Raw genomic sequence first — 27,429 nt, forward strand, 5'->3', positions numbered from 1 at the left:
CTGCAATGGTAACAAAACAAAACAAAACCTTTTGTGAGCATCACAGAGTCTCATCGGGGTGTTTTTCTCGAGGGCGGTATTTAGACAGCACTCCTCCCGCCGCAGCGCGTTTGCAGAGCGTATGCCCAGGATGGAGGGCCACCTCCGCAAGGCATGGCTGCTCAAGCCACCGGAGGGAAGAGACCCACCAAACAGCCGGGAACGACCCCGTTGATCAACACGGAGATGATATCAGTATCAAACAACCCATGGGCCCAGATGCCCTGTCTCTCATGTCATTGGGGATGGGGACTAAGCCACGCAGCACCCTAAGGCCAACACCCCCGTGGGATGCATTAGGGTATCAGGTCTTCATGGTGTCAGAAGGACCACACAGCTCACGTAACCCACGAACTCAAGTTAGTGAGCTGGGGTTTGGAAGACGGCACTCAAATTCCTCCACAACTTGGACAGCCTTGCAGGAAAAACACAGTGCGGCTCCAGCTGGTAACTCAAAAGAAAGGAGCCAGGAACCAGCTTAGCCCAGATCATCAGGACCATGAGGACCACACCGTGTCCGTAGAACAGCTCCACCAGCTCCCCGAGGGGCTTTCAAAGGCAGCACACCATAACCTTGCAAAAAACTATTCTGGAAGCAAGCGCCCGCTGTGAAAGGTCACAAGATCCTCCTCAGTGGGGGCCTCAGCTTCCACAGGCCTCCCCTGCACCCCTTCCACAGGCTCTTTGCTCCAGTGTCCGATGGGGATATCAGTCCTCATGGGGAGGCCACCAGAGCATGGCTGGACGTCAGTCACACACAACCATGGCACTGCTGGTTGCAGAGCTACCGACACACCCAACAAGGCCCACAAAGGCACCACAAGGCACTCAAACCTGGGAAAAACAGGGAAGCATTAACATGGGATAAGAAAAAGGCCACAAAGAAAATTGCAGAGGAATTGTCCATCTCCAGGCCTCCAAGTGAGCTCATCAGAAGGAAAAAACTCAACCTTTACGGGGCTCCAAGAGGATCCCTAGGGAAAGAAATTCCTCCTTTAGGAAAGCTCTGTATCTTGACATTTTTTGCAGCATCCCATAAAACATGACAAGAGAACAGGTCCAAAATTAAAGGCAGCAGCAGCATTCTTCATGCAGAAGGAAAGCATGAATAAGTGCAAGGCTGCGGCTGGGTTCCTGCTGGAAGAGAGTGTCTTACACCCATCTGGAGGACAGACCAAGGGACGGAGGTGGACATGCCTGGGACCAGCTATTCCCTCCCCTAGCGTAGGACAGATTTGGAAAAAATTTCCAAATTTTCCTGAAATTTCGCCTTCGCCAACGTTTTTTTTAATGGATACTCCAACCTTCTTGTTGGACCTACGTGATGAAGGCTGTTAACCTCTCGTGCTTAGGTTTCATCTCCTGTTGCACTGAGGACTTTGCACCGCCTGATAAAAAGCCTTTCAGCACACTCAGATATGCTACCTGCACCACAGCTGGCACATGCCAGGCACTCCCAGAACCGAGAAACAAGGTTTTTAACAACTTTTTTGCCCTGAGTCCTCAGAGCAGCCTCCTGGTGCAGGAAATGAGGCAAGCGTGCCTGTAAATGGATCTCGTTACCTTTTTATTTTCCAATGAACAACCATTTCTACATTTTACCTGCGGCAACTTGGATCTCTTTGGCTTCCTGATACTTAGAATTAAGCAAAATACTTCATCTGATTTCCTACTTTGTAAAAACTGAGCTGCTTCCGTCCAGGGTAATTTGTGTTCTCTTCTTCTGTGTATTCTTCCCATATGGTCTATATGGACAAAGAGCAAAGAAAGCCAACTATGCCTTTTTGTCTCAACCATCTCCTGTTCTCCAAGGCTCCTTTTTGGTCCTGTTTTTACGGTAGCTCCTTTCACTTCTGGAGAATTCCCATTATATTTCAACCTCTCTTCGGAGGTCAGAAGCACTAGATACAACCTTCCTCCCCATCCTCCTGCAGAAGTCATCCACTCAAACTGCTGCTTCGCCTTCCAGGCTTGAAAACTGCTGCTTGCAATACAGCTTCCTGTGTGATTTACCACTCAGCTTTAGGGGAGCAGCCAGAGCCTTTGGCTATCCCAAAAGGAACGCAGTCTTCAGTTACTTTGCTTCAGAAATCATCCATTTAAAGTAAAATCAAGAAATCAGCAGTTACTTGGTACTTTGTATTTTCCACCAATTATTTGCATTTCCATCACCTCTCAGTGATTTCTAGGCTCAGAGTTATTTCAGCACACTAGCAGACGCCTACACGTAAAATTTAGGTGCTCTGACTACCATCCCTCCCCACTAAAACCACCTTGTGGTGGGCCACGGAACCATCCGGTTTTCATTTTCCTGTCCACACTGATACGGTGACAACCTCTGCTGCCGAGGCCACCAATTTCACCCATGTGCCCAACAGCTGCGTGACACCCATTAGGGGAAAAGCTGGGTGCTTCGTTAACTCAAACTGACGATTATATTTTTGAGAGGCATTTTTCAGAAGCCAGCATGGTTGGGCTGTCCCTGACATCCTCAGCTGGGGACACCTCCTGCACCCCGATCAGGCTTGTGGGAAGATGGCCAGGTTTTGGACCACGGTTTGCCTACAGCCAAGACGCTCTTGTGATAACAGAGGGCCAGGGGGAAACAAGCTGGGATGGCAATTTTTTGGATCCAAACAGAGCAATTGAGTAATTTGCTTTAACGGGGAGAGGACGTATTGACGGTGCAGAATCGTTCGCTGGCTTTCCAAGAATACATGGTGGGGGACGAACTTGAAGGAACTAGATTTTGACATGGAAGGAATACTTGAATTTTACTCTGTTCCTCATTGCTCACCATCTCTCGCTCACACCCATCCAAAATACCATATAAACGGAAGTCCTCCCATTTTGAAAAGCTACCTCCTTAAATACATCGAGCAAGGGAAGCTAGTTTCCATCCCCCACCACGGCGAGAAGACCTCTGCTCCCCTATTAGAAAAGGACCTTGTCCTGCAGAAGGGTTCACCTTTGGCAAGGTAAGCAGAGTGCAGCGGCTCTGGCTCCATTCACATAATCCCTTGGCACACTTTCCTACGGGATCAAAAGTCATGAGTGACGCTGCGCTGACCCGGGAGCCCGGACCCGCTCCTACCAGGCTCCAGCCACAGCTGTACGTTTCCCAACACTTAGCTGATGCCAAGGGACTTAGGAAAGTAAAAGAAAGAAAAACAAACAAACAGAAAAGCACCAAAAACCAGAAGGTTAAGGCTTATTAGGGATTGACGGCTTAGTGTAGTCACTGTATGAGGACTTACAAGCTGCACGTTGAATTTTCCAGGCTTCATTAAAGCCAAAATCGTGTCTGCAGTTTCTACCCATAAGCCTAGAATAGGCAGTGCTCCTTCCCCTCATGCCAGCGTTGATAAATGCCTGGGAGGTCCTCAAATACTTCAGGTCCATATACGGACCTTGCTTCCTTCACATGAAAGCTGTTTATTTTCGTTGTGATTTAACTTTATGTGAATGCACCAAGGCTCTGGCTACTCGCAAGCCATCACACGCCACCCAGCTCAGGAGCAATCTGCAGATCCCACGGGCACCTCGCTAGTTCAGAGCACCATGAAGCGAAAACAGCCACGTTGAAGCCAGCCCCCTTCACTTTTATGGTGGCAGCTGGGCAATTCGGCTATTCCAGGAAGAATGGTAACGAGGTAGGTGAAAATACTTGGTTTGTTTCTATTAGCAAGATACTGACTGTCCCCAGGATTAGATAACGCACATCTTTCACGTAGTTAAAAAAAACAAAATAGCCAAAAATCCAGCAGTAGCCTTAGTTCCCCTCGTTTTATGGGCTTCTAAAACTTTAAGACCGCTCTAATTGTTGGGTTTACGGCCCGCATACTACGCCTTTCATGCAAACTATTCTTAATTACGCTCTTAAACGGAGTCCTGTGCTATCTTAACCCTACAGATTCGTCTTCAGCAGCATTAAAAGCTGCAGAGGAAAGCATCCGCAGGGATCACCCAGCTGCATGGCAGCCGGCCAGCTGCTGCTGGGGCTGTCTCAGGTTGTTGGCCAGCCCCACCCAGAACAAAAACCATAATGAACCCGGGGAGGAGAGGTAGTGCAGCAAGCCACGTGCTGCTTTTATTGGAAGGGAAAGAGAACCCTTTAAAAATTATAGCTCGTGGGTGTGCATACGTACATATAAAAATATATTAAAAAAAAAAAAAGTGTGTGCGTTTGTAATTGCTGTTCTGAAGGATATTGAGAATTTTCCTAAACACGAAGTGACTGAATGATTATTTTTGAGATAACTGAATCACAGCTGCATTACCTAACTTTTACAAAGCATTTGTGCGTCTAAGAGACTGGCTCCGTTCACGGGGGATACAAGCACTTTCCTGCACTTTGTAATTCCTTTGTCAGATAAAGCTTCCATTTTTCATTTAGCTGGAGGATGGGAAATGGCACCCTTCAGATTTGAGGATGGGGGGAATAAAGTGTCTGGGCCTATTTTTCTCCTAGAAGCCCTTAACCTCTAAAACACTTCCTGAACACCTTCTGTAATTCAATATACGTATATATATTTTTAGGAGGTAGCAGTTCTTTGCTAGCAAGGCTAGTTGACCAGAACATAAGCTTACAATTTTCCTCACTAACACTGCCATAAGTTCCTTCATTATTTTCTTCCCATCTTGACTTTCCAGCTTGCAAGGCCAGGAGAGATTCAGGTCTCAGACAGAAAGGTAATTGCTCCACAAAGATCCAATCCGAAATTTGTTCCTCATTCTCTTCACTCCTGGTTTCCACCCAGGTTGCCACAGCAGATCAGGCGGGCAAAAACCACCATCACAGTCCCCTCCATCCCTGCACAACGTCACCACCAGCTGTGAACATCTACACCTTCCGCGCAGAGGTCTGGTAGGCACCTACTGCTGGATATCACCAGGCTGCTCTCTCATCCATCAAACGAGCATTTAACGGGTTTCAAAAATGCAGATTCTTGTCTTTAATGTTTCCGCATTCCCCCAGGGAACAGCAAAAAGGACGGCAAGAGGCTACTAATGCAGCCAGAGGTTAGGTTATAAAGCTCAACCACAGACAGCGGGCGTTTAAGCACAGTTTGAACTATTCAGATACATGCAAATTTAGCTCTGCAGTCACTGGGGCACAACCTATCTACAGAAACGCTGAAAACTACCATTCTTGGAGTCCCATTTGCTTGATCTAATGCTTACTCGGTTCTTGAACCTTCTAGCAGGGGTGAAATATCTGCAGCATTTTCCTCTTCGAAACCACAACGTATCACTTTGTTAGAAGGAAGAGCATTCTGAGTGCACGGAGCCAAAGCAAAATAAGGTTTGAGATTTCAGTATCGTTTAGGTTTCCAGCAGGAAATCACTTTTTCATTATAATACCAGCAAGTTAAAAAAAAAAGCCATCTGTGCCGCTTTGGTGAAACCCAACGTTAAAATGGAACCCATACAAAAACCATGGAAAACGTCCCCAGTTTCAATGCATTGCTACCCATCTCGCCAGGGCAGAATTGACAGGAGGGCGAGGAGAGGAAGCAGGGAACCAGAAACTTTCCGGTTTGCACCCAGAAAGTCATCCTTGTGCTCATCACTACATCGCACTGAGAACGCAGAACCACCGCAGAACCTATCTCCGGTACAACAAGCTTACGACCTCTATTTTTTCCCAACTTTCAAAGCCAGGGCTGACAGGATAAAAAGACGTTCTGGGAAATTTTGTTTTCCACCTCAAAGTAAATACAAGGCGGTTCGAACCGATCTCAACACGCCTCGCTCCGGCGCTGCCTGCCCAGTCCTGCAGCACGCGTGTCCTGTGGCACTTCACCTTACAGCAGGATTAACCTCACAAGCTCCGTTTCAGGACGTTTCCCTCCCTAAATAAAATGAGAAAACTTCCCTGGCATTTCGTAGTGGCATTCAGCATCGCTCTGAGACCAAAAAAGAGTTTTCTCTTCCAGCACCCTTACGCCTACAATGAAGCTGCTGAACCCAGCTCGGCAGCACACTCAGCTCTTATGCTGATCCACCATTTCAGGAAAACAGTAACAGCTGCCTTTCTGGGTCTCCAGTGGCCCCAAAAACAGGATAAAGACTGGCCATGTCCCGGCTGCACCCCGAGGTTTGCTTCCAGCCCTGCAGCTCGGTTAAAACCCGCTCATAAAAGCCTTTGTAGCAAAGACTAACAACAGTTTTGTTTGTTTGTTTGTTTTCAGGGGGAAAAGGACTTCTCGAAAACCAAGACACCTGCAAGAGCCCAGCCACCCACCTCCGCACCTCCCTCCAGCCACAAGGCAGCGGCCAACAAAGGAGGCCTTTCAGCACAACCTTTGTTCAGCGCTGAAGTGAGGTTTTATTTAGCTTATGAGAAACAGCCCTGTCCTGCTTGTGGAGCTGCTTGCGTTTCCAGTGCTGATGGGGCTGCAAAGCGGGGTCCAGGAACCCTTCGCCTGCAAGCCGAGACCTGGCCCTTGCTCCACACCTCCCAGGGGGCACCAAAAACCCACACGGAGGCTTTTGTCTCGCTGACAAAACTTTTAAATGAATGACGAGCATTCCTGAGCGGCAGGAAATCTCATCCAAGCCCCCACAACTCTCCTTCTCAATGGATTACTGAATGACCTTCAGTTTTGCAGTTTTGACTTTCCCTCAAAATCATTCGATGGATCGATCCTGCAATACATTGTCACAGCTGCACATGGCAGTATGTCTTGGAAAGTTGTAAGGAAGGGCAAGGCAAGAAAAATCATTTTATCAAGGTAATTCATTTGAATGATTTACCCTGTGGCACACTGGCTAGGCATGCAGCATGGGCAAAGTTGCACACGTAAGTCCCAGTAGTTTCATGCAAGGGTACAAAATATTAACAGATTTCAAGGAAAGCTAATTAGCATTATCATTTACTGTAATGAGAAAGGAAGTTGTTATTGCATGACAGATGGTATTTGTTTTATATCACATGCAAGATAAGCAAAAAGCGCATAAAAGCCTGGCCAGCCAGCCAGGTAGTTGCATGAGATCTGCATCCTGAATTGATTTTTTTTCTTTTTTTTTTTTTTTAATAAAGCCACAACGAAGTTGTATCAACTTTTTCTAACATATACTGATCATAAACACTGTTACAGCTATCATACATTAGCTAATGAATGATATTTAGTAAAAATAAGACATAAAAGTAACAAGCAAAGCAACTGTATTCCACCTTTCTAAGCTTTCTTGCCCTCCTTGTTCTGTAAAATGAGCCTAGAGATTGGACACCGCTCGCCAAAAATCAGAGTGCCATGGACAGATCTATTTGGTTGATGCACAAGACTCCACCACCTCCACACAACCCTCTTCCCATCGCCCCATAGCCTGCTGTGAGGGCAGTGGTGACACCCAGCACCACATCCCATTCCTCCCTGCACAGCCGTGTATCACAGATAAATCACTACCAGCGCCGTTGTACCACGGTGTGAGCTGTGGTAATGACACATGATGATACTCCAGAACACAAAAACAGTTTATTAAGTATACAAAAAGAAGAGAAAAAAAAAACCACCAGGACCCTTGCTCTCCCTATCCACTTTGCATCCCCCCCCCCCCCCCCTCCAATTTTGATGGGTGAAGGAAGGAGCTCTGCTTCTCCCCCTGCACAGCTAGGAAGGCTGATGGATGATGGTATTGTGCAAATGTAAAAACAAAATAACAAAAAAAACCTTTCTGTAATTCGAGTTGGACCTACTGCACAAAAAGCAGGGGCTGGGGGGGGTGTAAGAAGAACACGAGCTTTAAATCAAAACATTTTTATCTTTTGCCATCTAAATACATTTAAAAAAAAGAGATTAACTGTATCAAAACCAACATGCACACCCAGTCTGCATTACAGCTCTCTTTAACCCCTCCACCCCAACGGAGAAGGGCAGCAAGTGAGGCAAGGGGCTTCTCCTGCAGCACTCTCGATATTTCCCTCTGGATAATTAAGAAAGGGCACGCGTGAACTCGATACTCCTGCAGAAGCGACATGGAACCAGCGAAGAAAGCCCGCATGGATAAGCTGTACGCATCCGCCGGTAAATCACCCGCTGGCTTAGGGAAGATTCAGAAGGGCTATGGAGGAAGATGGGGGGGGGGGGGGAAATAGAGCAAAAAACGCAGCAAGGTGCTGCGAGAGAACGCACGTACCTGCCGGGGGATGCCATTTCCTCTACATTGCGCCCCCGGGTCGCTCCGTGTCACCATCCTTGCCTCCGCCGCGCCTCGGGCTGACCCCAGCCCAGCTGGTGGCTGACAGGCGGCTTCCCCCCGTGCGTGATTCAGCCTCCTCGACGGATGTGCTGCATTGTGCCGGGTGACTCATCCCCCAGCTATCCTGCACGTTAGAGCCCTGCTGTACCATTACTCATTCGCAACATCCTCCCCACTCCTCTCCGCTCGCTCGCGGGCGCACCGACCGACCAAAGATCCCTGCTTCCCCGCCCCGGCGACAGGCTTCGAGAAATAATAAAAATCAAACAACGGCCATACAGCTGCCATAAACTAATAACAGCGGCTCACGGAGCAAAGGCGCTGCCGGGGCTGTCGCAAGTCGTGCCGGACCCCGGGGCACGTCACCCACGCCTCCAGACCGGCAAACAGGTCCAAAGTTGAGCGTGGGTGTCCCCTCCCCGCTCCCCCAGCCGTCCTTTATTCCCAAAAAGCCGGTGTGTTCGGACCAAGGGGCTGGGAGAAGCCCCATCGTGGCTCGTGGGGAGCTCACCCGGCACCACCCCGAGTTTCACGGCTGTCCTCAAGTCCTCCCCATTATTTTAAGGCGAAAAACGTTGCTCAAGAAGTGCCTCAGTACAAGCAGCAAGAATGAAAATTGTGACACCGGGACTCTGAAGCCAGCTTCTAAAAATACTTGCCTGATTTCTGAACTGATCTACGCTGATGGTGAGAGGAGAGGGGGGAAGAAAGCGAATTTAGGCGTTTCTAGGCTCAGCTTTCCCCACATCCAAGCCATTTTAACCTCAGGTTGGGGCAAACATCACTTTTTCCCTGGATGGAGAATAGCGGCCACAGTGATGCTACCTGAAAGCGTCCTTTGGGAAAGCCGTGCCCTAGATTTTAGGGACTTAATAACCAAAAACCACGCACATTCTTGAAAACTTCACGCTCAGACCACAGTAACACTGACCTCAAGACCACAAAGGCTAGAGCCCAGCTTCACTGTGCAGACAACAGATTGTAAAGCGAAAATGCCTGGGACATTCAGAGGAGCCAGGGCAGAAGCATTTGCTCAGTTCTTCACTACAGCACCCTGTGAGCCCAACTCGCTGCTTTCCTCTCCTGGCTCTGCAGCAGCACTGCTTTTACCCTTCGGTGCTCAATACAGCAAACATCAGCTCTGTCCTCAGCTGCCTCCAGCAAGAAGTCAGCACACAAGCCTAAAGCAAGTCAGCCAGAAAAAAAAAAAATTAACAAAGATGCCTTGCTCGTTTTTTGCAAGTCCAGTTTCTAAAGCTTTTTTCTCTCGAGGGACGAGGGAAGATGAAATTAGCCTCCCACTGTAAGACAAAACTATCTTTGAATAAACCATGTTGTAATCATGTTTCTGAAACAGCAGCTTAAGCACTGACATCTCCCCAGTGCTTGCCCATTTCGTTGCCCTCCTGCTGCATTTCTAGAGGTTCACCGGCCCTCTTAAAAACTCCAAGTGCAGCATGGGGTCAAGCCACGACGTGGGTATTTTCTGCAAAGTCACCCGTTGCCAGGATTCACCTAGGAAGGGCAAAATGCTGTGAAAATACAAGAAGTGGAAAAGCTCCCTGCTACAACCACCGTGGCATGCTCGACCCATGCGGATGCAACTGAAGTTGTGCCCTGGCTTTCCATCTGCACAGAGAAGTGAGCGCATCAGTCAAGAAGTACCTAATTCAGTTCGCTTCGAGCTCCGCTCCCAAGGGTTTTCTCCGAAAGGAAGCCGGTATCAAGTCACAGGATATTTGCAAGCATCAACTGAATCACTGGCTGGCTTCTTGCTTTTGCAAAGTATTCTTTAAACTTGAGGCTAAGCTAACAAACCTCAGCTCCAAGCCTCCAAGTCTGGCAATGCTGCTGTGCTTTTTTTTTTTCTTTCATATTTCCTCTTTTTTTTTTCCCCTTGAATTCCACCATCTCCAAGACCACCTTAGCATGCCTATCGTTGCTAGCTTGGTGCTACGGTGAAAAACCCTCTAACGCTTTTCTGCATTTCCTGGTTTGGCCCGGTGAGCGACTGCTCCGATATAGGCACATTTTCCCCAGTTTCGAGTGGGATGCGCGCTGCTGCAGGCTTCTGCTATTAGCAAACTAAAGCAAACATTGCAACCGGAGAGCCAGGGAGGCGGTGGAGCTGCTTCCTGCTGCCTACCGGCCAACTGCGAGCACGGTTCAAAGAGCTGGGACCGTGGTCAGAGCGAGAGGAGCTCCTTCTCACCGCAGCTGCTGGAGAAACTGGGATTTGGACAAGGCAATCCCCCTGCCCCATTTGTGTCAGTCGTCTTAATGGGCTGAACTTCAGCAGCACGGCACAGGACCGAGCCCAGCAGCTCACGAACCCAGCAAGAAGTTGCTCCTTGTGAGAGGCAAAGGATGTTGCTTTTCCCCATTTTTTTTCCTTCACTTAAAAACAAAACAACAAACCCGAAAGACTTTATAAACATGTTCAGCGTAGCTTTTTTGCCCAGCGTTTGAGACAGATCTAAGTTCATTCACACCAGCTTTCTTGCCCACAAAGTTGTCTTAAATCCAGCCTTCGTCCAAGTCACGTTGGGAGAGATGAGGGAACAAAAGTACATGGCAAAAATAGGAGAAAGTGCATGAAAGCTGATTCTTAGGTATGCTTTCAGATGTTTTATGATGTTTTCAGACGTTTTAGATGTGTTGCATCTGAATGTGCACTCAAAGGAGCACTGAAATGCTCTTTCTTCCCTACCGTCACCATGCTGTCCCTCTTCTCCCCCAGGCAGGAGCACGGTACCAAAAAGCAGCGTACCACTAAAAGTACAGCTAACAGTGCTTCATCAGAGGCAGTATGGCAAATCCCACATGTGTATTAAACAATTAGGTCTCACTGACTGTTTCAGACTGCAGTCAAGGAACCTGCTGGGGTTGGGTGGTCTGTGAACACCCATCTCGGAGCATCTCTGGCCACAGCATGGCTCAACCCTGCGTATGCATTTATCAATACAGAGCTCACCTGGATGTTAAGCATCACTAAGCGTGATGCTTTCCTAACACAAATGCACCCCAAGCACTGCAGTAAAACTAAGAGCAGAGAAAAACTGCAGCATTTAAGCTGGAGGACCGCTCTGACCACAGGTATCCCTTCAGCACCAGATCACTGCACGTACATCAGTGCAAGCCCGGGTCCCAGCGAAGATATGGCTCATTTATAAAATACGGAGATGCTAAATGAGCACAGCAACTTAGAGGCAGCATTTCTATTTCGAACTCTGCAAGGCAACTCTTTGTACATCGGTTGAAAAGGGCCCACTTGATTGACAACTTGTAACAGCAATTCTTTTTTTTTTCCTAGGTGTTTTAAAAGCTTAGCCTTGGCCAGACACGTCATTCTTACAGATGCACAGACCTTTGTGCATATGGACAACAATAAACACCGATTCCAGCATACATGGATACTTCCCAGCATGCAGGAAGGTGCTGGGTGGAGGCCATGTGGATTTAATTTTCCTGCAGACAGACCAAAGGCAGGCCGCTGAGTGCCTTACTTGCCTCCAAACAAACATCCCCGACTGTAAGAGAGGTTACACAAATGAGACATGCCCAGCTCCTCTGCGCTCAAAAAGCCTCATGTGCTTATTTCCTAATTAAACCGCTCCTCCGTAGTTCCTAATTGATACCTGGTCAAACAGCTGTAACCCACAGCAGGAAATCTAAACCTGTACTTTGCCCTCGTGTAGCGTGGACTCTGGCATCACAGGGCAAGCTGCGATGTTTCATTGTCTTGAAAACTGCTGGTAAAAACCAAGACCCTCCTCCTTCCTTTTTTTTGCACTTAAGCACTTGGTTGAAAGGAGGCATGCTTTTGATGTCCTGCCTGTCCATGGTTCGCATCTGAATTCACATTTTTCTCGCACCAGGATTGATATCTCACAGGCTGGACGGCCAGCAGAGCTCGACAGCCAAGCTAATGGCTTCTTGCAAGTCATCCATCTGAAGAGCTCATCACCTGTACAAGCCAAGATCAATCACTGCTACCAGGGGTCAGATGTATGAATCCACCCAAGAAAACACCGAGGAAGACCGTTGATTCATAACACAGGCTGAAGAGCTTGACTTGGCCGGTTATTCCTAAGTCAAAACTTAGTTTTATTTCAGCCTTCACCCAGACTATCTAGTCTAAGTGACTCTTTGTGCCAGTTTATGAGAAAATCAAGTGATGAAGAATCCAAGATTCCTAAAACAAAAAAAAAAAAAAACCAACCATCTTAAAAAAAAAAAGAAAAAAAGTGAGTGCTCTTTAAACTTCTAACCATCAAACCATCACATCTTCACTTTCCCTTGCTGCAGGATGACATTTTCCCAGCAAGCACTCCCAGACTAACGATGTGTATCCCAGATTGGAAGACACAAACAGACGATGCACATCCAGTTTCTTGTATTCTCCCATCTCCTCTGTGCTTTTTTAGACTTCAAACCACTCTTGGTGCTCCTTCTGAGGGCTACCACTGTCTTTTGTAGCAAGATTCAGCAGGCCAAGAGACAAGCACCATATGATAACCTTTATACAACCACATTCCTAAATCCACTGAAAACTTCCATAAAATCATGTTAACCAGCCCCAAAATAATATACTCGAGCTGTCGTCAACTGCACCTCCTTTCAGCCAGCTGTTTCCAGAGCCTCTGGGAGCTAGCTGCTGGTCTATACACTTAAAGGAAGATGCGTGAAGCTTACCATGCTGCCTTGATTTTTAGTAACATTGGAATTATTCTACTGTTAATTTAGGATTGCCACATCCAGCATTAACTATCTGCAAGTTTTCTGATGGAAGCCCTGCAGCAGCCAGAGCTTTCTCACCAGTACCTTTGCTTTCCTGCAGCCAAGGGAGTGCATCTCCTAACTTCTACTTTGTTCTCACTGCGATTGGCTTTCCTGTTTACATTTCTGCCTGCGCTTCCCTCGCAAAGCAGAACGGGCTGAAAAAAAAAAACAAGCAAACAAACGTTTCCTCAAGCTGCAGCCGGTTGCGTGCCCGCCCTCCTCGGCACAGCCACCGTGTGGGTCCCATTTAACAGCTCGGTACTTCCTGAGCTCCATTTAATGGGCAGCTATTTTCCGTGCTGTCAGATACAGCGGGCTGGAGTGCCAGCAGAATACGGCACCGGCAAGAAGGCTTCTGTCCACGCAGGGCAGAAAGGTTCATCGGGCGAGATCACCCCAGGGTAATCCGGTACCTCGGGATAAGGACAAGTTGTTCAATACGCTGCACATTCGTGTTTTCATGCTGATTCCTTTTAAATGAAAGCTTCGGGTACTTCTGCCTTCAGACAAGCAGAGTCCTCGGGCGTACCTGAAGATGACTAAAGCCTCCTATGGTCTTCTTACAGACCGCGGTGAAGGAGCTTTTCATCCCGTTCCATCAGGATTTCTGGTGCAGAGTTATCATCCAGGGCTGCCATCTGCATCTGCTGGGCTTACTGGTGAATGCCAGAAGACCAGTGCTCCACACAACTGGCTAAAAGACCAAGTTTTGGAAACACCAAGGACCAGCGAGTCTATTCACTCCAGAGGCCACAACGCTGCATTTAAGCACGCTGAACTTCCAAAAGTTTAAGAACATCAAACCAAAACATGAATGCTGAAGGAAAGCAATGATACCTTCTTGCTGAGGACCTCTGAGAAGAAAGCGTTTACCTTTCGTCTTTGGGCAAAGCCCTCTATACCCCAATAAATTACGCAGTTAATGCCTAGAAGGGAGGAAGTTGACATACCCTGATTTTTTTTTCCAAGTTCTCACTTGTTTTTCAGTTTCTCAAGCTGTGTTACGACCACACTCGACGTGTGTGCAGCAGATGATAATGGAACCACAAGTGTTTATCTGACTCCAAAACGACTTTTTTTTTTTTTTTTTTTTTTACCTCCCCCCCTCCTTAAACTCAGATTTAACTAGTGCTTTAATTCCACTTTACCAGGAACACAAAACTGACAGACACCTCAGTAGGTGCAAGCTTATCCATCGACACACACCATTTACAAAACCTGGTTTTCCTTTTCCTGAATGCACTTTCAGACAATTATATTACGAGCATCTGCCTCGCTTGCTTAGGACTTACTGTTATTTGTGTCATTCCCACCAAGATACTGGAGCAGGAGAAACTTTAGGAAGGAAGAGCCTTGGTTTGAGGATGGGCAGCCGTGCTTTGAAGCAGCCAAGCTCCTCGCACACTTTACCGGCAGGGACAGAGGGCAGGAAGGAATTGCATCAGGATTTGCGGCACTAACGGGGTGATGCAGGTAACCCTCTACGCCCCTCTGCGCATGGCCAAATTACAAACACCCAGCAAAATCTGACCTGACTGCAAATCAGCCTCAGCAGAGCTTTAAAAGCCTTGTCTCTTTTTGTGTTTTAAGGCCGAAGTGGTGGCAGCAAGGTCTCCAAATGCCCCCATGCACTCGTGCAAGCAGCAGCTCCGTTCCCAGCACTTGAGTGGGATGTTTTGGCTGTGAGACAAGACTGCCGGGGAAGGAGGACGTGCTGGGACTGCCATGCAAGGCCTTGTTGTCTGCTAGAAATTGATATCCAGAGAAAACAGTGTTTTCAGTGTTGCAATGGTGTTGCAGTGTGCTACGGGGACAGAAATATGTCAGTTTTGCCCCAAGGCAAGTTGAATATGGACTTCTGAAAGCAACTCACACCGAGATGGGAAATCACAAGTTGCCTGCCAAACACACCATCACCCCCACCCCGCAAAAAAAACCCAACCTGAAAAACAAAACTGACAAAAAGACCCCACACCTTTCCGGGTCTGATTCAGCCGCTCAAAGGGGACAAGCCACCTCAGCCAGGATGCTCAGCACCAGCCTCCACCAGCTTATAGGATCACACCAGCAAGCTTCTCACTGCCCACCACAAAGGCCGTTTCCATACCAGTGTAAGTCAGTTAGTCATGTAGCAGCTTAAAGGACGGCATCCACCCCAACGCGACAAGTCAACAGACGTGCTGGATGCACAAAGTGGGGACTCCTCTACTGACTACCGCTTGCCTTGTGCACACCTCCCCGCTAACGAATTTGGTGTAAATCCGTGGCTGCCTTGAAACAAGCTCCAGATGCTGCAGCATCCCTTTTCCAGCAGTCCAGGTGACACTTGGATGGGAGATTTCCAGATGTACATCCAACCAAAGAGATGAAGTGTAGCTGAAACAACGCGCTGCCAAAACCAACACAAAGACGGTGACCTCTGGAATTTGGGGCTACTTGCAGATGTCCTAAAGGACGCCATTGACTAAGTCATACAAAAGGTACTTTAACCCCTGGCAATGATTCATCGAGATATTTTTCTAGCAAAAAGGCCTTATTACCGAGGGAGAGTTTCCTATTATTTGCAGGAAAATTCAGAGGAGAACAAGTAGATACTGATTTGTTAAAGAGACAGATAAACATGTACAGGAAATACTTCTATGAAGGTCCTGATCCTCTGAAGATTAATAATCCACAGTCCTGGAGACAAACCCATGACACTGAGGAAACAAGCAAACTATAAAAACAGGAAGAAGAGGAAGCTTATTTATTTATTTATTTTTATGTTATTTTGAGTGAATATTTGTTTTTCCGAAGCTCAAGACACTGGTGAAAGCCTCCATCTGCAGGTCACACCATTCTCTATACAAAAGCAGCTGCAGAGAGTTTCCTCACCCGGGTCCCCAGAGCTGTCAGCCCGGTGAGGCCATCCTGCACGTTACGGATGAGCTGCCTCGCTAGCCAACATTGTTTTTTTGGTTTTCACCTTGTTGAAAGCCATTTCAAGACACTGTAAGGGCTGTCGCTGTACGCACGATGTTCTGTAGGTGATACCAAATAAGCCAAGTTATTTTGCTGTTGTATTTCTGCCCAGAGCCGTAGGATGAAGGCACTCCCTCCAGATACATATTTCAGTATATTCACTATAATATCGGATTAAGGTAATACCTGTTGGAGATGAAGGGTTTTGTCACTAAAGCTACAAAGAAAAGCTGCTTTGGACTCTCCTTCCTTTGTTTTCGTTCAAAAGAAGATAAAGCTACCACCACTTTGAATTACAATCCCTTCGAGGATGCTGCGGGGACACGCTGAAGCCAGCCACCACAGCCTCTCCCGCGACTTGGGGGCACAACTGTTTTCAGACCATCACAAATCACCACATCACCACTTTATTCAGAGGCAGTGACATTTTCCTCCATCTCAGAAACACGTCGCTCTGCCCACGGTGGCAGCAGGAGGAGCCCTCGGACCCGTGTCACTTCTCGTACATAAATGATTTCGTAGCAGTGGCTTGGGCTGAGACACATCGCTGCCCAGGGCCTGCCGCAGTTCTCCTAACGGAGCGGGGCAGAGGAGGGCAAGGGGAAACCACACCAGCTTGTCCCTCAGCCAGGAACGCTTTGAAGCAACTTCCCTACCTCCTTCTTGCAAAAGCATGCGAGAAATCTGGATAACTCCCATTACAACCGAGGCCATGCACACATACCGAATTGCTGCCCTAAAGCTGAATTAAGGTGACATACGCAGAATTCCCAGACCACAGACGAAGTTTCACTTAACCTTAGAAAAGGCTTGTTAAAATATTTATCCCTCTGAAATACTCCTGTCACGCTGAATACTTCTTTTATACTGTATAAAGTCAATTTTTTTTTTGTCCACTGGAAGTAATCACTTTGAGCTAGGGCATTCATCACTTAAGAAATGTAATTACGTTTCTAGGTTAGTTAATGGGTACTACTGAGCTATGGGGGGGGAAACAATCTATATTTAAAAAAGACAAAAAATTAAAGGCAAGTGCAGCACCAACTTTACTTCCCACTTGGATTTGACCTCTTCCATGATGGCAATCAAGAACTAAATGCTATTTTTATCATGTATGAAACATTTGTGTAAATATCTATATATTTTATCAAATATTAAGCATTTTCTATTTGCCTGACATGCAGAATATATCAAGCCCCATTTCCTATTTCTGTCCGTATCAGCTAGGGCACTGACTGACAGTAACAACGGCATGGTTGACTAAGTTGCAGTAAAATCAGATAGAATAAAAACAAGGATCTGACGGGTACACCTCCAAAACAATTCAGAAGTCCAGCTCACCCAAATTATTGTGGACCAGAGAAACCCTGGTGCCACTGCAATGATGTAGAGCTTATCAGCACGTTCCCTGAACAGATGGAGAAGTGATGGTCTGCAACCAAAATTGGACCCGAGCTAGCTGGGCTAGCTACGGGTACCAGCCTTACACTAATTTACCTTCCCTTTTCAGGTGATTATTTTCATTAAAATCCCACCTTCTTGTTGCCCCGCCAAGCAGACCAGCTGTTAAATCACCTTTTTCTTTGTCTCCCACATGTGTTAGCTCACCGAAGTTTCATGAGCATAAGCAGCGCGATGAAATGTTTTACATCGCCTCGTAACTCCCCCCGTTGACTGAGGGTGTTGGTAATTAAACAAATCTATCAGAAGCAGAAATAGGAATAATAATAATAACAGACACAGATGGAACCCTTAAGCGCCGACTTCAAGGAAACAGCTATCAAGAAGTTCACTCTCTCTAGATAAGTATTTGAGGTGTTTGTACCACAGTTTGTACCCAGATCCGATGTTTCCAGCCAGTTTGAGGAGACAGGTTCATGCCAGGAGGCGGGGAGCCTGTCTGATTTTGAAAACTGAAAACCAGGTTCGGAATTAAGAATGAAGCCACGTCCTACAAGCATGCCTTGCAATCCTGCAAGACATTTTAACCCTGAAATGTCACCTAGATGTTCTGGCTTCACTTCTTATTTGCTCGAGCTACCAACAAAATCTGGACAATACTTTCACAAAAATACCCAACTTAGACTCCTGCCATTACAGGAATTTATCAAGAATTCCAATTGATGAATTCTTGATGAATATGCCAGAAAGTTTTTTCTCCATCATCTGCCAATGATCAACAAATAATTTTTTAGAAGTCACAAATTGGCTCCTCAAATCCCTTTTTTCAAGTCGTATAGAAATATCATGAAGCAACAAAAAAACGCAATAAAACCAAGGGCAACATGCCTTCTCCAAAGCAGCCTTACAAGCTTTGGCAACCCCGGTTACAGATCACGCTGTGCACAAGGACAGCTACAAGCTAGCAGATGCTGAAAGAGTTGGCCACATCTTCTTCTGGGGCATCTCATGGCTTCTTGGCTTTGCACAGTCCTGGCTGCATGGGACGTTTTTGCCTTGGCCAGTAAATCAACTGGTGTTTGAGGCCAGTGGGTCCTTCAGCAAGTCAGAGATGCAAGCTGAATGCATCAAAAATAAAAAATTAAAAATAAAAATAAAAATCAAGTGGCTTTAAAGATCTCCATGGCACCTGCAGACTCTCCTCCCAGCCAAGGTGGCAATCGGGGAGTCTGGGCTCTGCTGCCAGGGCCCCCAGATGCCCGTCGTGCCTGCGATGAGCAGCTGTTGCCGGTATGGAGGATGGTACGGGGACTATTCCAAAAATCCTGCTCCTGGAGAGTGCCTGGGGCTTCCTCATGACCTTCTGCCAAGCAAGCAGCAGGCAGGACTGGGCAGGAGCTCCAGCTGGAGGGCAGGAGATAAAGGAATGTTCTCCATCACGGGCTGGTCCTTTAACCATTTGACAGGGGAATCCATCTCCACCATTTTATCAGCGCTTCCTCAAGCCCTTAGGTTTTGGGGTCTTCCCTCCCTTATCCAGAACCCCCATACTCAACGAGGTGGCTCCTCACTTGCTTTCCTGAAGCAGCGCTGGGATTTGGGCACGGCTCTTCTCAGCCTGCTGGTGACTACGTGATTTCCAATAGCAGCACTATCACTGAACGGGGTTTTATTAACTCCATCTGCTAACAGCTGGCAAAGCAATGACCTGCATCCATCAGCTGCAGAAGGTGCTACGTCTGTTTAGATTTATAAGGCTAAAATTACGCTTTTCCTTTAATACAGAGTAATTTGGGGCTTGGTGTCCCAGTGCTTGTTAGGGCAGGCTTCCTATTCACCTGGGGGCAAGCAGGCTCTTCAAGCTTAATTAGGATGTATACCAGGCTACAGCACTTAATAGTTAATTGAAACACCGCGCCAACCTATGGCGCGCTCTGCATGTCTCTCATGCCTTGCGTGGTAGAAGTCCATGGGTGGGAGAGCTGTTCGGGGTGGGGAGAAGGTTTAATTTCAGCCAAGAGGAGGAATGCGTTCAGCACATTGCCTAACTAAGAAAAAAAATAAAAATCCACTCTGCCACAATCCGGTCCTGACACATGACATGGGCGGATTAATTAATGCATGATCCATAATGCAGAGGAGTGCTTAATGGCAAAAAACATTCACAAAATCAGAGCTAGAGCCATAGAGACGTAATGCAAAACTGCTGCACCACGCAGCAACGCTCGAAACGACCAAATCCACCCCAGTTCTGACGACGCACGTCTTCCGTACCCACTGCGAAACAAACTATTTCATTTCACCACTTGCCTCGCAACAGAGAAATGAATCAAGAAAATCAAGACCACGCAGCGTCGGTCCGGTAAGGACCAGTTTGGAGCCCGCGTGCATCAGTTACCAGGCGTCTGTGCTAGTGCAGCAACATGCAAAAAATCAGGCACCGACACAGCGAGGGAGCTCATCACAAACCCCATCCCTGAGCTATCGCAACCTTGTGCCAGGCTGGTGTGTGCTTTTGTACAAACAGCCACAAAGACCAGCCTCTGAGGGACTTTTTCCATGTTTGCCGGGACGGAAGACAGTAACCGCCTTCTGACCTTTGCAACAAGCCACGCTGACAAAATCAAGGCTAACCTGCAATGGGAAGTTACCACATATAGCAGCAAATATTTTCCTTAAGCACAAAAGAGGTTAGTATATTTAGCATTTCAATTAGATCATGAATGACAAAGCCACATTCCTGCAGGAAAGTTCCTGTATTCAAGACGTTCCAAAATAAAATGAATATACAAAGACTGGATTTTAGCCTTTCGGTATTTCCTTCCCCAAATTTGAGGTCTACAGTTGTCAGTAGAAGTTAAATATAAAATGGCAAGAGCATGCAGAAGCTGTGAATGCACAACCCCTCCAAATTCAGCCTTCAAGTTCCTTGCATGCCCGTTGGCTCCATGCAAGGAAAACCCTACGTGGCTTTCTGCCATCGCACCAACCTAACGAGCTGCAACCCATAGGAAGGACTCTCCTGAAGCTTGTATGACACTTCCTCCAGAAAAGGCTTTTAAACTTCTGGATGTATTTTCTGTCCAGAATTTGAAGTTAAATGTCAAATCTACTTCTTTTTCCCACTGATAATGGGGTATCATTTTCAAGCGTCTCAAAACCCATGATGTAGGAGGAAAACGTGCCTATGGATTAAGAAAATCTCTTTCTTATCGGTTGTTCTCTTTGATGAATACACTTTCCCTCAAAAGACAGCCATGCAAGCCAACGCATAAACCCAGCATAAACCCTCACAAACCTCAGCAGGGAGTTTGCTGAGGATCTCGCTCAGCAGTAGAACAAAGATAACACCCAACCCCAAACTTCTCCCAGAGGTGAGGCGGGAAGAGCAGTATTCTCCCTAATAACACGCCTCTCTGCACTTTCTGTACTTGTTGCAAGAGACCTCAAGCACAGCTTTTGGCATCAGACAGTCTTCTCCTAGCACAATGTGAGGTTTTTAAAATGTGTCATTGTTCACTTCATTGTTTGCTTTGCACCGTGGGCTCTACGCTGCGTGCCTTTCCTCGCCAGCCCCAGCCATCCTTCATGCCTCAGTCACCTCTCCCTGGCTATTTGCTTAAGGCTGCGTACAGCACAGTTACTTCGCAAAACAAAGCGTACAAGTGCACTTTTATACTGTGCATTTCAACACGGGAGCTGGAAAGTGCTCTCACGGAGTTTCCCTCTTCCATCCTGAGGAGCCAGTTTTACTCTGAAGTTCAGGGAGCAGCAGAAGGCTCTTACCAACAAAACCACATGCAGAAATGCGAGAAAGGAGGTAACTTATTCCTTCCACCCATGAAAACAACAGCTCGGAAGAACAGTCGATTATTACTTGAAGAAAGCCTCTTTCAATGGGACAGCCAGCTAAACCCAATGCATCCCCCATACCCGAGCAGGGGCTCAGCAGGACTTCACGCCCCCCCCCCCCCGCTTTGCAAAAGAAAGCAGAATTGGGTTTCCTCTGCAAACACCACGGAAACTCAGCGCTGAGAAGCAAGCACACGAAACTGCTGTCGCTGTAGCTGTGGAGCCACCTGAATGAAGCTGCACAGGCATTGTGCACATGGGGACAAGGGTGAGCCTGCGGCATACACACCTGAGCTAGGTTTGGGGTTGAAGTCAACAGCACAGCCCTGCTGTCCCGCTGGGTACCCATGCTGCCAGAAGCCAGAAAACACATTGCTTTGCTTAACGGGGAGGAATAAAGCCAGGTACTCTGCACCTGGCAAGAAACATGCCTCCGAACTAGGAGTGAAGGACGCACACCATCTGACACCGGAAAATCCCGTCTGCAGACACAAAGAAGATTCACTTCCACCGCTCCAAGAAAATACAGTCACCGCCTTCCCATGGCCCTTAAAGCAAAGGGTGACCCAGCTGGTCTAGGTTCACATCACAGCAGTTTGTAAAAGCACGAACTGCAATCAATCAGTACATTAGTATTTTTTCTGCTGACCCATCACCAATTAAGTCAACAGATTTCTCTGCCATCCCCCCCTTCCCTTCTCTCCCTAGCGCCCCCATTACACACAGAGATTTTTTTTTTCCATATACACTGCAGAACAATCCAGTACTAATTGTACTAAAAAGCAATGCTGGTAGCTATATACCAAATATTTTTTTTAAGGCATCCTAATACTTGGCCTGTCACTTTCATGAAAAGATGAGAGAGGACATGAAGGATCTCTCTTTGATGCTTGGTTCAGAGCACATAGCTGAAGGGCAGCTGACGTTAATCATCCGAAGAGACAACCTCTTCCAGGCACAGACACGTTCCCTGCAAGCACCAGCAGCACTATTCAGCTAGACCCCTGCAAGTCCATTAAACGAGTCTTTTTGGCTTTAATTGAGACACGCACCGTATGTTAGATATTATTTCCAACTGTTCCATAGACAACAGATCAGAGACAGCAGCTCCACAACCCCCTCGCTGAAGCAGCCAGGTCCTTCCACCCTTGCTTACAGGGCAGGGGTTGCTTCTCTGCAGATGCAGAGCTCTCAGCTTCCATTGCATGAGTGCATGTCAAGAGAAAGGGTGGTGCATTTGGCCAAGGAACAACTCCAGGAAACACCTAATGGTGTTTCAAGACGCTCCTGTACTCTACTGAGTCCCAATATGCTGTACTGGAATAAGGCTGTGCATGCCTTACGTTGTCACCTGCCAGAGTAAGGCGTCCTTTGAGCATGCTCTGGTTTCTCTGGAAATAGGTTTCTCGAGTCAAGAGGAGCCAGAAGCACCAGAAGGAAGCCTTGCTCACCTCCGAAAGCCTCTGTCAGAGCAGTCCTGCAGGCCGGACACGAGCTGCTCTAGAGCAGCCACACGGATCTGCCCGGTGGCACGCACGCAAGGAAATGACTTCAGCATCCCACCAGAGACAAAACACACCGAACCCAAGGATGATGCCGATGCTTTTCTCTTTGTGTACAGAGTAAAAGCAGTTGCTGCAGCTGCAAAAGCGCTCTCCAGAGAGGAGGCAGCTATCCTGAACTACAGCCATTAATCTGTGTTTGTTTGTCGCCGATTCTACGGGACACTTAGGCATTACCGGGTTTTAGGCGTTTCCCTTCTCATACAAAGGAGGGAACCGTGGAAGAGGGCCTGCTGCATGCCCAAGGTTAGGACAGCTGGACAAAAAAACCTGGCTGCTTTAAATACCGACAGCGTGAGCAGGTAGCCAGCGCATCCCATGGGTGACACGAGATCAGCTGGAGAAGGTCTGATTGGGGACGCCTGTTTCTAGTCCCACCTCGACCATTCATAACCCAAGCATGTAAACCAAAGCAACATTTATCCTTCTAAAAACATGTACAGATTTAGCTATTTGTCTTGCAGTCAAGTATTTCTGAATGGTAGAATCACAACCTTGCAAATGGTCTAGCGAAAAGTTATTCCTCCTATTCTTGCAGCAGAGAGGAAGCAAAAGAGGGAAACAGTCTAGTAATAATTAACTGTTTTTTCTTAATAAGAAATTTGCAGTGAAGTTGTGTTTTACTGAACTCCCACAATTTAGGTGCTGGAACAAAGGACACAAAATTGTCTGCGTCATCGTAGCCCCAACCAACACGCACACCCTAGGTACATCCACGATCAGCAGCCAGCCATTATATCACTTAAGTCACCAGAGACCTTGAAGTACATTTTGTCTAACCAAAGCAGAAGCAGAGCAGCAAGTGCTCTCCTGCTCATTGCTTTTCCTCTTTGGCTTTGTTTTTTTTTTCTTTTCTTTTTTCTTTTTTTTTTTTAAGTCAGCACTGAAAAAGCAATTAAGGCTCTCATTCTCAACTCCTACAATTCCACGAGTGAGGCGGCCCTGACTCCAGAAGTTTATATATTTTCTTTTTAAAATATGAATGGGAAAGTGTACACAAAACACCCTTCTTTCCCCATCCCTTCCTTCCCATGAGGAGGAGTGTTTGTTTTTTTATCCGACCTTATGAAAGGTTGGGGAAGCTATTCCACCAATACTCCGATAAAGGTAGCCCACACTTCCTTAGAGATACAGCGGAGGGAAGGAGGGGGGGACACACCAACACCACCAGCAATTCGAGCCACTACAAATAATTTCTACTAGACAAAATGTCAAATCCAGGGCTTTTTATGTTTCTATTTATAGATCTTTGTGTTGCTCGTACAGCATTTCTGAAACAATCCACACAGCTGCTAACTTTGGGGAACAGTCTTTTTCATTGCTTATAGGGGCTTGGGGTGGAAATGGGGCTTTTCTGCACTCTCTGGAAATGTTATTTTGAGGACCTTCTTTAAAGACTTGCATGCAGAACCAAACCAAAGAAGTGAGTGGCAGCAGACTTTTAAAGCCATAACCTTTTTATTTCATGGGCTGTGGTTTCGATGCTCCGCACTCAAGCACCGACCCGAAAACTGGGAGACCCCAGCCACATCTCGGCCTCTGGGTACTCAAGCATTTCTGGGTCCTACCAACAAAATCAGGAGAGAAGCAAGAGTACTTTTTAAGGTGCAAACATAGGAGAGAAGTTCAGTAAAACCTTCACCATACTGCAAGTGCAGGCATTATAGCATCGCCTAGCCCAGCATCATGCCAGGGCAGTCCCAGGACCAACAAAAAAGACATCAGACATCAAAAAAAGCCTCTTTCTGCCCTGCCTCCCCTTCATCTTCCACCTGGCAATCATTTCTACACGTACCACACATGTGCAAGCACAGCTTTTAGGTGGGGGAACGCCCCCCTGTAGGCACACGCCAAGTCGAGCAGAGGAAATCGCCCACCTCCCGCTCACTTCTGCACCAAGCTTCTGTGTTTGGAAGGATTTTAACCAAAAACGGTCACTTATGGAGATGGATGAACCTGCTGACCTGGGAAGTTTTACGGCGAAGGGCGAGGGAGATGCAGGCTATTTGGTAACAGCATGGGCAGAGGCGATCAAGAGCTTGGAGAAAACCGCCGGTATTTATCACCTAACTTGTTTTGGGAACTACCGTAAAAAGGCACATCGCCGGGCCGATAAGATCTTTTCAAACTGGTGGAGTTTGTGCGTACGTAGACAGAGGGGGGGGAAAATGGTTTATTTGGGCTCGAGCGCTCTTCCTGCAGGATGCGGTGTTTACAAAGGGTATTTCTAGAACTTCCTGCCGCCGCTCGCGAGGCCACTCGCTCCTCCCGGAGCCGGGCTGGGTCTCTCCCGATTTACCCAGAGGGCCCCAGAAGGGCACAACCTGGGGGGCTTTCACCAGCACCCCCAAAAGTTCAGCGGGGCCGAGCTCCGAGTCACTGAGAGAGGGAGAAACAACAGCTCTCGTTGATGTGTTCTTCCTGGAAAAATCTTCAAGTTGTGGTATATAATACTTGTTCTTTTTAAGCACGCCTTAAAAATGCAGCTAGACCCCTTTCTCCCCCCTCTTCATTAATAATACTTTTAAATCAAATTAACTCCACGCTTTGCTTTCTTCAGGCAACGAGCAAAAACAGCTCATCTTCAGCGCTCCTAAATAAGCTTCCAGCCGTTTAACATTTGGACTCTTATGCAGTATGGCAATCCCCAAACACTAAACACTTGCGGGAAAAGAAAAAAAAAACACACGGAACTTCTTCTCTTAAGCAGCACTAGTGGTTTAATTACCCTGCAGCCTTTCATTTGTGTTTTTAAGCACGGAAAGCAAGTTCGGCACTAAGTTTTCCTCCTAGTTCAACAACCAAATGCCAAATGCTTTTTTGAAAGCAGCGGGTCATCCAGGCAAGGCAAACATCGCAATCGCAATTTTTCAGATCTCCCCACAGCTCGCTAACCTTTCTATCTCCACAGCCACCAAGCTGCATACATCCAGCAACAAGACGTAAAGAAAGGCCTGGCTGCAACCAGCTCAACACCTCCCATGCCAAGTTTCAGTCAAGGATGAAATATGTTGGCAGCACCATAAATCTCGAGCGATAAAGTTTTTGCTGTAATTTCTCCAGTATTAAGAAAAAAAAAAAAGAGCAAAGCCCAAGAATGCATCACGATGAAGTATCGGCGGGTTTTACTCAATTTATACACGCATTGTAAAAACACCGAGCCTATCCAGCTCCAAAACACAGGGATTTGTGCTGCGGCCTAAGGCTGATGCTGGACCCTGGCTATTCAATGTGCATCTCCCCACCAAGGAAAATTTGGCATGCTTTGTAAGGCCACAGCATTTTTCCACATCTAGCTGGTTGGAGCTTCTCCTGGGATTTGGGAGCAGTGGGTTTTGGCTCCCTCGGGCCTAAAACCCTGCTCTCCCAGCCCAAGCAATGGCTTTTCTTCTGAGTCGTGTTGTGCCAATGGGGCATTGCCTCCACTCCTGCCTTCAGGCACGGTTGCCCAGTGATGCCCAGTGAGGCTTTGGGGTCTCTTTGGAGATCTCCAAAACCTGACAGGACGTGGTCCTGGGCCAGCAGCTCTGGGTGGCCCTGCTTGAGCAGGGGCCTGGACCAGATGTCCCCCGGAGGTCCCTTCCCACCTCAGCCATCCTGGGATTCTGCGAGCAGAAAGGAAGTTAAACAGCTGAAATAAACTCCGAGTGTGCTTTGAATGAGCCCGGCTGATAACTCTCAGATCTCTGTGTAATTTTGAAGAACCAGACTGTTTGTAAATAACTTGCAACGCCGGATGCAGAAGCCCTGCAGCAGGGGCCGAGTTTACTCCTCTCTGCTCAGGTCTTCCAGTAACTCCTGACTGCGTCCCTTTGACTCGTGGAAAACGAAGAAAAAAAAAAACTAACCACCAACTAGCTTTCTAATAATTAAAAAGATTGTGGAGATGTGCTCATTGCCCCTGCATCCTTCCGTACATTCAGTCTTTCCGCAGGTCGCGGGCTTGCTGTGGTGCAGCACCAGGTTCCAGCGCGCAGGGAAGCAGCTCTGTGATTTCTTGCAGCACCCTGAAACCCCGACTGCTGCCAAGACACCTCCACTGCATTTCAACAATTGCAAAGGGAACTAATCTTGTTCCTAACTACTTGCCAAACAGGTAAGCAATGCTAAATATTTTAATGTGTGGAAGGGGGGGGAAGCCGCCCAGCCTTCAGCCTCATTTTTAACTAGTGAAAAAAGAAGTCATGCGACTAGCCACGCAGGACAAACGTAAACCACAATTAAGATCTAAGCATTTCAGGTTTCCTCAGGATGCGCGTGCATGTGCACACCACACTCGTGTCCTCACACGGCTACACAGGTCCCTGTAAGCAGAGAAGCACTTGCACCACGTCCCTTCCTTCCCCATGAGCCAGATCAAAAGACACCACGTTTTACAACACAACTCAGTACTGATGCAAGCCTCCCACAGGTCAGCAGCAGAGGGATGAGAGTGACCTACTCACCCTCCTTGTTAAAAACAGGGAAAAAGCAGTTGTTCTCAGCAAGAGACACAGCTTTGTTCCTAGAGAGATGTACGCAGGTAGCAAGTCTTATCGTGACTCGTGGAAGGCCGTTTAATACCCACGCATGAACCGACCTGTTGGATCGCTCAGGTCTTTTGCTCTGGATGCTATTTTCAGCTTGC

The 27,429-nt window shown here is 47.3% G+C and overlaps 1 protein-coding gene and 1 long non-coding RNA gene across 4 annotated transcripts in view; one reads left to right on the forward strand and one right to left on the reverse strand.

Annotated features, from left to right (window-relative positions):
• SPRED2 (sprouty related EVH1 domain containing 2) overlaps window positions 1-27,429 on the reverse strand; it is a 60,544-nt gene that overhangs the window by 26,519 nt on the left and 6,596 nt on the right. Inside the window, exon 1 of one of the 3 annotated variants that reach the window (XM_080587072.1) lies at window positions 8,182-27,412. The exons of the other annotated variants lie outside the window; for them this stretch is intronic. Coding sequence (XP_080443198.1) covers window positions 8,182-8,198 — 17 coding nt within the window. The 5' untranslated portion in view covers window positions 8,199-27,412. Of the gene's footprint in view, window positions 1-8,181; window positions 27,413-27,429 lie in introns of those variants that run through there. 3 annotated transcript variants of the gene reach the window in all.
• LOC308192990 lies at window positions 7-10,197 on the forward strand. Its single transcript, XR_013949281.1, has 2 exons — window positions 7-3,692; window positions 6,234-10,197. It is a non-coding gene; the product is annotated as an uncharacterized lncRNA (long non-coding RNA).

Source organism: Anser brachyrhynchus, assembly GCF_964034855.1.
Source record: "Anser brachyrhynchus genome assembly, chromosome: 3".
Lineage (NCBI taxonomy): Eukaryota > Metazoa > Chordata > Aves > Anseriformes > Anatidae > Anser > Anser brachyrhynchus.